At 39.1% G+C, this 12,645-nt stretch overlaps 1 protein-coding gene across 5 annotated transcripts in view; it reads left to right on the forward strand.

The window, feature by feature from the left end:
- The window catches only part of RAD18 (RAD18 E3 ubiquitin protein ligase), a 111,702-nt gene that overhangs the window by 53,609 nt on the left and 45,448 nt on the right, over positions 1-12,645 (forward strand). For 4 of the 5 annotated variants that reach the window (XM_019985070.2, XM_019985071.2, XM_019985076.2 and 1 more), the window contains one exon: positions 11,661-11,795. The exons of the other annotated variant lie outside the window; for it this stretch is intronic. In XM_019985070.2, coding sequence (XP_019840629.2) covers positions 11,661-11,795 — 135 coding nt within the window. The remainder of the gene's footprint in view (positions 1-11,660; positions 11,796-12,645) is intronic. 5 annotated transcript variants of the gene reach the window in all.

The following is a 12,645-nucleotide window of genomic DNA, read 5'->3' on the forward strand; positions in this document are numbered from 1 at the left end:
GGGGGACAGTGATGGATAGAGAAGCTTGGCATGCTGCAGTTCATTGGGTCACAAAGAGTCAGACACAACTTAGCAACAGTAGCTGATTCACTTTTCTGTACAGCAGAACCTAACACATTGTAAAGCAACTATAGTCAAATAAAATTTTTAGTTCGATGCATGATACTGGTTGCTTAGGGCTGTTGCACTGGGACAACCCAGAGGGAAGATACGGGGAGGGAGGTGGGAGGGGGGTTCAGGATGGGGAACACGTGTATACCTGTGGTGGATTCATGTTGATGTATGGCAAAACCAATACAATATTGTAAAGTAATTAACCTCCAATTAAAATAAATAAATTTATATTAAAAAAAAATCATACCATATTTTGGTAAGGAAAAAAAAAAAACTTTCCCAATACACAAAAATCAAAGTAAATGGAGATTTCTATTCCTAGCCCAGATGGAATAACAGACTATACTTACTTTCCCCCCTTAGAAGCTTGAAAACCAGATGAAATATATAAACCAATGGATTTTCAGATATTGGAAAAAAGGTAGCACAGGACTGTTATCCCTGAGAGAAAGAGAACAAATAAAATGATGAGCTCTACAGCTCCAGCACCTGGCAGGCGGTTTTATGGCCCTGGGTGGGGGGAGCCCAAAATAATCTTGTTGTATCACTGAATAGGTACAACAGAAATCAAAGTTGTGGAGGCCATGGTGACAGGACAGAGTCTCAGAAAGGAGGGACCCACAGAGAGAACAGAGCTCTAAAGATCTATAGAAAGATCTGGGCAAGTGTTTGGCTACCTAGCCTTCTAGCCTTGAATGAGAGGAAACTTCCCAAGACCAGAGAAAAACTTGGAAAGGTTAGTTCCAGAAGAATTCTGGAGTTCACACAGGACAGGAAACAGCTTGAATTTCAACAGCCACCAGGCACACTTGAAAAAACTTCTTAGTGTGTAAGGCTTTAGGCAGAAGCCTCAGAAAGATGTTACTGCTTTGTTAGTAAAGCTTAACTACCTTAAGGCCAGATAGTACATAGTTTAGGCTTTGCAGGCTACATATGGTCTTTGTCAAATGTTCTTGTTTGTTTATAATCCTTTCTAAAATATGAGTACCAGTCTTAGCTTGAGGACCATACAAAAATTGGCCATGGGTTGCATTTGACCCTTGGACTATTATTTGCTGATCCCTGCTCTAGGCTACTTGCTGCTTTAATTTTCCTTAATAACAAAATTTTTTTCAGACTTTTTTAGGCCAGTTTTAGGTTCACAGCAAAGTTGAGTGGAAAATATTGATAGTTCCTATGTTTCTCCTGATCTGACACACGCACAGGCTCTCCTACTCTAAACAACCCCCACCAGAGTGGTACATTTCTTATAACTGATGAACCTACATTGACACCTTGTTATCACTCAGAATGCACAGTTTATCTAGAGTTCATTCTTGGTATTATATATTCTGTGGGTTTTGACAAACATCCAGTGCTATACTTCTACTGTTGTGGCACACAGGAATAGTTTCGTTGCACTAAAAATGCTATGTGCGCCTCATCTTTATCCCTAACCCCTGGCAACCACTTATCTTATTCCTATCTTCATAGTTTTGTCTTTTCCCAAATGTCATACAGTTGGATTCATACAGTATATAGTCTTTTCCTTAGTAATGCATTTAAGCTTCCTCTAAGTTTTTTCATGGCTTTATAGCTCATTGTTTTTAGGAGCTGAATAATCTATTTTCTGGATGTACCAAAGTTCAATGACCAGTTCCCTTACTGAAGAATATCTTGGTTGCCTCTTTTGGCAATTATGAGAAAAACTATAATTAAATGTTCATGTGTGAGTTTTTGTGTGGACATAAGTTTTCAGTTCATTCGGGTAAATACTAAAGAATGTGATTGCTGGGTCATAAGGTACCTTTAGTTTTTTAAGAAACTGCCAAGTTACCTTTGGAAGTGTCTGTGCCATTTTGCATTCCCACTGCATATGGTGGTGTTAGTGTTTGGATTTTTGCCTTTCTGTTAGGTGTATAGTGGTATCTCATTGTTCTAATGTGCAATTCTCTAATGACATGATGTGGAGCATCTTTTCCTATGCTTACTTGTCATCTACATATCTTCTTTGGTAAATCTTTTTTGCTCAGATCTTCTGCCTATTTTTTAATTGGGTTGTTCATTTTCTTACTGAGTTTTAAAAGTTCTTTATTTATTTTGAATAAGTCCTTTACCAGTTACATCTTTTGGAGATATTTTTACTCAGTCTTTCTTTGGCTGTGTTCTCATTCTCTTCTCCTGATAATTTGCCCTGATAAAATTTGAAAGCAAAGCATGAAATGATTTTGTTGACTCCAACTAGTTTGATGTGCTTCAGAATAAACTACCGGAGAAGGCAATGGGACCCCACTTCAGTACTCTTGCCTGGAAAATCCCATGGACGGAGGGGCCTGGTGGGCTGTAGTCCATGGGGTCGCAAAGAGTCAGACACGACGGAGTGACTTCACTTTCACTTTTCACTTTTCACTTTCATGCATTGGAGAAGGCAATGGCAACCCACTCCAGTGTTCTTGCCTGGAGAATCCCAGGGATGGAGGAGCCTGGTGGGCTGCCAACTATGGGGTAGCACAGAGTTGGACTTGACTGAAGCAACTTAGCAGCAGCAGCAGAATAAATTACAATACAGTTTAAGGATAGAATGAAATTTTGCCATCAACAATATAAAATTAACAGTATCCTATTGAAATTACCAGGCATTCAAAGAAGCAAAAAAAAAAAGATCCTAGAAAAGAGAAAAATCAATTAATAGAACCAGAGCTTCCCTGGTGGCTCAGACGGTAAAGAATCTGCCTGCAATGCAGGAGACCTGGGTTCGATCCCTGGGTCAGGAAAATCCCCTGGAGAAGGGAATAGCAACCCCCTCCAGTATTCTGGCCTGGAGAATTCCATGGACAGAGGCACCTGGTGGGCTATAGTCCATGGGGTCATAAAGAGTCGGACACGACTGAGCGACTTCACTTTCACTTTTCACTTTTATGCATTGGAGAAGGAAATGGCAACCCACTCCAGTGTTCTTGCCTGGGACTACAGAGCCTTGTGGGCTGCCATCTATGGCGTCACACAGAGTTGGACACAACTGAAGTGACAGCAGCAGCAGCAGCAGTCAAGGAAAAGTAGATAAGCATGAATATTCCTTCATCTGGGAACTAAATTGAATTTGCATCCCCAGGAAGAAAATTCCAGATCCAAATGGCTTCGGTGCTGAATTTTATGAAATACATAAGGAAGGAAATAATACCAATTCTAAAATAATTCTTCTAAAAAATTGAAAAGGAAGGAATACTTCCTGCCTTAAAGTTTTGACCAATATTCTTCATGAACATAGATGCAAAAATTCTTAACAGTATTTTGGTAAATCAATTCCAGTATTACATAAAAGGATAATGCATAACCAAGTTATTAAACCAAGGGATTTATCCCAAGATGGAGAAGGAAATGGCAACCCACTCCAGTATTCTTGACTGGAAAATCCCATGAATGGAGGAGCCTGTTAGGCTACAGTCCATGGGGTCGCAAAGAATCGGACACGACTGAGTGACTTCACTTATCCTAAAAATGCATGACTGGTTTAATGTTAGAAAATTAATCAACATAATTCAGTGCATTAATAGACTGAAGAAGAAAAACACTGTGTAATTTTTTAAGTAGATGCAGATAAGCATTTGCAAAATTGAACACTCAATAATTAGAAGAACTCTTACTAAACAAGAATTTCATTAATCCTGTATGTGTTGTTCAGTCATTAAGTTGTGTCTGACTCTGCGACTCCCTGGACTGTAGCCTGCCAGGCTCCTCTGTCCTCCGTTAACTCCTGGAGTTTGCACAAATTCATTTCCTTTGAGTCAGTGATGCTATCTAACCATCTCATCCTCTGCCACCCCTTCAATCTTTCCCAGAATCAGGATCTTTCCTAGTGAGTCCATTCTTCGCATCAGGTGGCCAAAGTATTGGAACTTAAGCTTCAGCATCAGTTCTTCCAATGAATACTCAGGGTTGATTTTCTTTGGTTTCTGGTTTGCTCTTCTTGCAGTTCAGGGGACTCTGAAGAGTCCAAATTTGAAAGCATCAATTCAGTTTAGGAGATCTGAAAAACTTACAACTAATGTCATATTTAATGGTGAAATAGTGAATGTTTCTTTTCTGACTGGAAACAAGGTAGAGATAACTGTTCTTACCGTTGTTCTGTGGATTCAGCATTATACTGTAGATTCTTGCCAGTGTGATAAGGCAAGAAATAGAAAGAATACTCAGATTAAAAGGAAGAAATAAGATTTCTTATTCACAGTAAACATGATCACCTTTAACAAATAGTATGAATCATAAAAGAAAAGGAAAAAAGTAATACATTCTATCTTATTAAAATAAAAACTTTTACTCTTCAGAAGACAGATATGAAAATGAAAAAGCAAGTAACAGATTATGAGGAAATATTATAAAATTTGTATTTGACAAAGTGCTAGAATCTATATTTTATCAAGAACTCTTATAATTCAATAATATGTCCTAGGTAGTATTTTTTATTTTTTTATTTGGCCATACTGTACGGCTTTTGGTATCTTAGTTTACCAACCAGGGATCAAACCTAAGCCTTCAGCAGTGAGAGCAGAGTCCTAACCACTGGACTGCTAGGCAATCCCCAGTATTTTTTAAAAGGGCAAATATTTCAACAGATTCCTCAAGAAAAGAAAATACTCATATACCAAATAACTACAGAAAAATATATCATTTGTCTTGTTAGTCATTAGTCACGAATCTTTGGAAAAATAGAAATTAAAATAACAGTAAAATAATACTACATGCTTGTTTTAATGACACAAAAGAAAAAACAATACCAAGTGTTGACCAGGATGTAGAGCACATGAAACTCTTCTACATCTCTGGTGAGAATACAGAAAGATACAGTCGCTTAAGTAAACAGTTTAGAAGTTTGTTATAAATTGACACATGCACCTACTTACTCTTAGCTATTTACCCAAGAGAAGTGAAAGCATATATCCACACCTAGATTTTTAGAATCAGATTTGTCAAGATGTAGTTTACAAAAAATAAAGTTCATTATTTATAAGTCAACAGTTTGATGAGTGTTACAGATAAATGTTACAGCAGGTTATTCATACTATCTTAAACTGAAAACAATCTCAGTATCCATAAACACATTGCAATACATTCAAAAAAGAACTAACCCCTGACATTTGAAACAACAGGATGAATCTCAGAAACATTATACTAACAGAAAAGCCAAACTGAAAAGGTAGCACCCTGTATAATTCCACTTATGAACCCTTCTAGAAAGGACAGAAGTATGGTAACAGAAAGCAGATTGGTACTGCCCGGGGCTACAGGTGGAAAAAGGCAGGGACTGACTACAAAGGAAGTCTGTGGATAATTTAAATCTTTTGTTTTATGGTTGTGTTGGTAGATAACACAGCTATGCTGCTGCTGCTGCTGCTAAGTCGCTTCAGTCGTGTCTGACTCTGTGCGACCCCATGGACCGCAGCCTACCAGGCTTCTCCGTCCATGGGATTCTCCAGGCAAGAACACTGGAGTGAGTTGCCATTTTCTTCTCCAATGCATGAAAGTGGAAAGTGAAAGTGAAGTCGCTCAGTTGTGTCTGACTCTTAGTGACCCCATGGACTGCAGCCTACCAGGCTTCTCCATCCATGGGATTTTCCAGGCAACAGTACTGGAGTGGGGTGCCATTGCCTTCTCCCTAACACAGCTATACATTCTCTTAAAATGCATCAGATTGTCCACTTAAAAATTTTTTTGTGCAAATTATTTTTCAGTAAGTCTGATCTTAAAAAAGTTAGTGAGAAGAATAATACTCCTTTCTGTTTTTGCAAATCTCTTTAATGTCTTGCTTACTAGAGACATCTTGACTCTCACTCACATTAACTTCTGCATTTAAACTGTTGTCATGTGTTGTTTTAGTTAAAATATATGAAAAGTATCCAGTTTGTGAGACAGGTAATTGATTTCATGACTCATGTTTCACAACACACTGTGGCAAGAGTGGTTTCATAGGACAGGAGACATCAGAAGCACTTAGAATTGATTGAGACCAAATTTGAGGTGAGGAAGTGGAGATATGAAGGCAGACAACTCTTAGGGCAAGTTTCACTGTGTCAGTAAGAGAGAGAAATGAAGTCAAAGCTGGAGGTGGGTGCTGGGTCCAGGGACGGTTTTGTTTGTTGATAGTTCAGTTGGTAAAGAATCCGCCTGCAATGCAGGAGACCCCGGTTCAATCCCTGGGTTGGGAAGATGCCCTGGAGAAGGGATAGGCTACCCACTCCAGTGTTCTGGCCTGGAGAATTCCATGGATTGTAGAGTCCATGGGGTCTTGAAGTGTCGGACATGGCTGAGCAACTTTCACTTTAAAGTTGGAAGATACTTAACCCAGTGGTTATCTGATCTGTTTTTACTGCAACTCACAGTGAAATTTTTATTTTATATTACTGTTAACTGTATGCACGCATATTACTGAAATAAATTTTGCAAAACAATTTTTAATCTTTCCATGTTTTTACAAGGTTGTATTTAGATATTTTCAAATGATGTTCGTATGCACCGTCCTTGACCTTGACTGTCTCCAACATTAGAAAAAATTGTTTTCTGTCATTTTTTTTCAGAATTTCTTTAGTGACTTTGAAAAAATAAAAGTATTGAGATAATTGACTTCCAAAACCACTTGGTTATGCTTATCCAAACCATAACTGATCTTACTTTTTTTTAAAAGCGGGGACAAATTACAGAATTCCTGTGTGTTCCCTGCCTCCACACATGCATAACCTCTGCAAATACCAACATCCCCACACTAGAGTAGTATATTTGTTACAGTTGTTGAGCCTACACTGACACTCATAATCAAACACAGTCTGTAATTTACTTCTAGGTTCTCTCTTGGTGTTGTACATCCTATGGGTTTTGACAAATTAGTGACGTGTATCTACCAATACAATATCATACAGAGTGTTTTCACTGCCCCTGAAGTCCTCTGTGCTTCATCTGTTCATCTCCCTTCCTCACCCTCAACCCCAGGCATTGATCTTTTCACTGTCTCCATAGTTTTGCCTTTTTGTGAATATCCTATATATGGCTGGAATTATATAGTATGTATGTAGCCTTTTCAGATTGTCTACTTTCACTTATGTGCCTGCCTGCTCAGTCTTTTCAGTTACGTCCAACTCTTTGCAACCCCATGGACTGTTACCTGCCAGTCTCCTCTAACCATGGGATTCTCCAGGCAAGAATACTGGAGTGGGTTGCTGTGCCCTCCTCCAGGAGACCTTTCCAACCCAGGGATAGAACCCATGTCTCTTACATCTCCTGCATTGACCGGCAGATTCTTTACCACTGTGCCGCCTGGGAAGCCCCTTGTGTCACTTAGTACTGTTCGTGTAAGGCTCTTCTGTCTTTTCATGCCTTGATAGCTCATTTCTTCTCAGAACTGGTTGACACTCCACTTTCTGGATATACCACAGTTTGATTGATTATCTGTTAACCTACTGAAGGACATCTTGGTTGTTTCCTCTTTCCGTTTTAATGCACTCTGGCACTTTTTATCCTATTCTTTTTGTTTTATTAAGAAAAAGATGCTGATCTGGACCTACTAAGTTGTATTCACAACCCACACTCTAACTTTCAAAAGCACAATCCCATCCCAAACTTACTTGTATGCAGTGGGAAAGATTCAAAAGAGAGGAGAAGTTGGTGTTACAGGAAAGGATAATTGCATACATTACGTCCTTGAGAAGGCCTTAATGGAATCCAGAGCATAAATTAGAGCTTGGTCCTTAAATGCAGCAAGGACAGCCTTTGCATGCTCACTGCGAGGGAAGATAGATCATGTGTGCACAGATGAAGTAGTAATAGTTGTAAGATGTCAGAGTTCCTGTTAGAACTTACCTGTATTTTCAGAGTGATGTGAGCCCAACTGAAAAGGAAGTGTTGCAGTTTTGGCGGAAGTGTGAAGTTGTCATTTTGGAGAATTGTAAAAGTTTACTGGAGAAAGGTAGAAAAGTTGTATGATAGTGCTGAGTGCTCATTTGAGACTTATGATCATAAATTTAAAGTGAGGCTAGTCAGTTCACAGTTGAATGAATAATCCCATAGTGAGTGTTAGCTTTTACTATTAATCTGTTCTTCATCCATGTTTCATTGCATGAATGTCATAGCTAGTTGGTAAAAAAAAGACATGAGATTTTATTTTGGGAGACCCTGACTTCAAACTCTTCCTGTGATATAAAGTAGATGAGTATGTATCTCATTGGTGTCACTGGACAGGCTTGAGTCTGTGCCACTCTTGGATCCTGGTTTTGGTTCACCCCTGGGTTCATGGGCAGACCCAGAGATACTCTGGGTGTAAAATATGCTCTAAAAAGAGCAGTGAAGGTAGTCAGGGTATGAAGGACTTGACTTGGCACTAGAGAATATTATATTTCCATTTGGCAAGGCAGAAAGGTATGATTCAAGGACTAAAAATCTTGAAGAATATGACTTGGTTGCATGTGAGCTTATTCATCTGCTCCTGCCACTATCTGATCCACTTAAAACTTTTAAGAGGTAAATTCAGGGCATTGAATTTAAACTCTGAAGTTTTGCTTGCCAAATGGCATTACTCCTAAAATGAGGTGGAGAAATGAATAGGAACGATTTTATCAGTCATAATCTCTTGGCATTGTTCACTTTTTGAGCAGTTGTTGTTGGACTTCTTGGGCCAAAGCTGGAGCAGTGGTTGCCATTTACTTTTGTTTCTAGTCTAGCTGGAGGGGTAATTAGATTTAAAAAGAAAATCTCTTTTTTAAACCTGGGATTTTATTCCTTCAGAAGACAAAGTCATTAAGCCTTCTTAACTGTTACGAGATTACATTAGGAAGTTTCTTGAGTAATTCTTAAATCCATAATCCATAAATTAACAGTGGAGGAGACTTGTTAACAGAGCTGATTAGATTATGTAGACCCCATAGTGCTGTTGCTCTTGCCTAATCATAAGATCTCACCTGTTTCTGAAGAGCTCAGTTTTCCTAATAATCTTTATGGGCAACTTATTTGTTCCTGAGATTTTAGCCAGTCTCTTATTTAAAACCTACCAGACACTTTACAGCCCAACACATTAGTTTCACTGGGAGTTTGCATACACATACCATACACATAAATATGTTGGAATCAGGAACAGTCTCTCCCTAATGTTCAAGGAACAAGGTGGTTATTGGATGAAAACAGTTTAAAAACTTTTAATTATTTGCAGTATGACTCTAAAATTGTATAGAATTTACAACAACATTTTAGACCATGACTTAAGTGTTTAAGGTTGCTAACAGTGTTTAAGTGGAGAAGGAAATAGCAACCCAGTCCAGTATTCTTGCCTGGAGAATCCTCTGGACAGGGGAGCCTGGTCGGCTGCTGTCCATGGGAGCCTGGTCGGCTGCTGTCCATGGGGTCTCACAGAGTCAGACATGACTGAAGAGACTTGGCATGCATGCATACATTGGAGAAGGAAATGGCAACCCACTCCAATATTCTTGCCCAGAGAATCCCAGGGACAGGGGAGCCTGGTGGGCTGCCGTCTGTGGGGTCGCATGGAGTCTGACACAACTGAAGTGATTTAGCAGCAGCAGCAGTGTTTGCAACCTCAGCTGTTTGAACCTTGGTTCAGAATAAAAAATAGATGTCCTCAAATCCATGCTCTAACAATGAATGAGTGGCTACTCTTTATTGAGTAAATTAATGTACATTAATAGTGGTGACCTGGAGGTCAAGCTTAAATTATCTTCAGAGGTGTTTGAAGTAGTAGTAAATTAAGATTGATTAATTATAATATACCAAGATAGATTGATGGTGGTGGGGGTCTTAGATTATCAAAGGGGTTCTGTTAGAAAACAGGCAAGAAATGTGAAGGAAAAGGGGGAATTAAAGTGGGTATTCTTTGTTTTTATCCATCTTTCCTAGAAACTTCTACTTTTAAACTCAGTTAATATTCTTCCTCCTAGTACGGTTATATCTTAGAAGTTAGACTGGTGTCTTTTGGAAATATTTAAGAAAACGGCCTCTTTCATGCTCTAACAAAAAGCTTTTTTAAACGAGTATGGGATGTGGGAAGAAACCTACAGATGTAAACTAGGAATGTTATGTTTCAAGTCTGTATCTGAGAAAAGGAGAAGATACTAATATAAAAGAAGGTTGCCACAGCATCTCCCCCCGCCCCCGCCTCCGCCCCACAACCGCCAGGCTTCTTAAATTCATTGTAAATGAGTTCAAAGGGTGCTGTTCTTGAGCACATTTGTGTTCTTGAAGTAATGCTCAAAATTCTCCAAGCCAGGCTTCAGCAATATGTGAACCGTGAACTTCCTGATGTTCAAGCTGGTTTTAGAAAAGGCAGAGGAACCAGAGATCAAATTGCCAACATCCACTGGATCATGGAAAAAGCAAGAGAATTCCAGAAAAACATCTATTTCTGCTTTATTGACTATGCCAAAGCCTTTGACTGTGTGGATCACAATAAACTGTGGGAAATTCTGAAAGAGATGGGAATACCAGGCCACCTGATCTGCCTCTTGAGAAATTTGTATGCAGGTCAGGAAGCAACAGTTAGAACTGGACATGAACAACAGACTGGTTCCATTAGGAAAAGGAGTACGTCAAGGCTGTATATTGTCACCCTGCTTATTTAACTTCTATGCAGAGTACATCATGAGAAATGCTGGACTGGAAGAAGCACAAGCTGGAATCAAGATTGCCGGGAGAAATATCAATAACCTCAGATATGCAGATGACACCACCCTTATGGCAGAAAGTGAAGAAGAACTAAAAAGCCTCCTGATGAAAGTGAAAGAGGAGAGTGCAAAAGTTGGCTTAAAGCTCAACATTCAGAAAACAAAGATCATGGCATCTGGCCCCATCACTTCATGGGAAATAGATGGGGAAACAGTGGAAACAGTGTCAGACTTTATTTTTTTGGGCTCCAAAATCACTGCAGATGGTGACTGCAGCCGTGAAATTAAAAGACGCTTACTCCTTGGAAGGAAAGTTATGACCAACCTAGATAGCATATTCAAAAGCAGAGACGTTACTTTGCCAACAAAGGTTCATCTAGTCAAGGCTATGGTTTTTCCTGTGGTCATGTATGGATGTGAGATTTGGACTGTGAAGAAGGCTGAGCGCCGAAGAATTGATGCTTTTGAACTGTGGGGTTGGAGAAGACTCTTGAGAGTCCCTTGGATTGCAAGGAGATCCAACCAGTCCATTCTGAAGGAGATCAGCCCTGGGATTTCTTTGGAAGGAATGATGCTGAAGCTGAAACTCCAGTACTTTGGCCACCTCATGCGAAGAGTTGACTCATTGGAAAAGACTGATGCTGGGAGGGATTGGGGGCAGGAGGAGAAGGGGACGACAGAGGATGAGATGGCTGGATGGCATCACTGACTCGATGGACGTGAGTCTGGGTGAATTCCGGGAGTTGGTGATGAACAGGGAGGCCTGGAGTGCTGCGATTCATGGGGTTGTGAAGAGTCGGACACAACTGAGTGACTGAACTGAACTGATTATGTTCTTGATGTTCACTTTGTCGATTGTGGACGTACGTGTACCTTTTATAGTCCTGATTTACTGACCTCTTTTGAATTCAGGTAAAAAACATCAGGATGAATTTCATCTTCTGGTGGATCAAGCCAAAAAAGGATACAAAAAGACTGTTGGAATGTCCAAAAGAAAAGCAACAAAAGGAGATGAATCTACAGAAAAACTATCCTCTGTATGTGTGGGTAAGAGACTTTAATTAAAAACAGAAGTGTATTGAATTTTACTATTTTTAATATAAAAAAATAAAATCAAAGAACTTTACTTTGGACTTATTAGTATATTTAGACATGTAGCAGTTGTTGGATGTAAACTAGTTTTATTATTCCAGAAATAAATGAATGAGGAGGTGTCCTGAAGATATAGTTTCTAAAAATACCTCTTCCTTTCATGATAAATCAGAAGTTTCTTAGTTGTTTAAGCTTGAGGTATAGGATTTATTGCTGCCCATCCTCAGATATCCTACAAAGAGAATAAATTATTTTTACTGTAGTTCACTGGTATTTACTTTGAATGGAATGTTTTGCTAAAATATCTAAAGCTAATACATCGCACATTCCTTAATTTTAGCCCATGTAAAAATTTGAGATTAATATTATATTTTTATTGCCAGGACTTTAAGTGAAGTGAAAGTCACTCAGTTGTGTCCAACTCTTTGCAACCCCATGGACTATACAGTCCGTGGGATTCTCCAGGCTAGAATACTGGAGTGGGTAGCCTAAGTCAGTGGCTGTAAGTACATTCACAATGCTGTGTCACCATCACCACTATTACACTCAAAACTAACCTATCAAGTAATAACTCTTTCACTTTCCCCACCAGCCCTTAGTAATCCTTGGTCTGCTTTCTGTGTCTGTGAATTTGCTTCTTCTGGGTACCTCATAAAAGTGAAATCATGTATTATTTTTTTCTTCTGTATCAGCTTATGTCATTAAGCATAATGTCTTCAGGGTCACCATTTTATAACATATATCAAAATCTATTACTTCATATGGCTGTATAATACTCCATTGCCTCTATAGACCGTATTTTGTT

The sequence above is a fragment of the Bos indicus genome, chromosome 22 (assembly GCF_029378745.1).
Source record: "Bos indicus isolate NIAB-ARS_2022 breed Sahiwal x Tharparkar chromosome 22, NIAB-ARS_B.indTharparkar_mat_pri_1.0, whole genome shotgun sequence".
Taxonomy (NCBI): Eukaryota; Metazoa; Chordata; class Mammalia; order Artiodactyla; family Bovidae; genus Bos; species Bos indicus.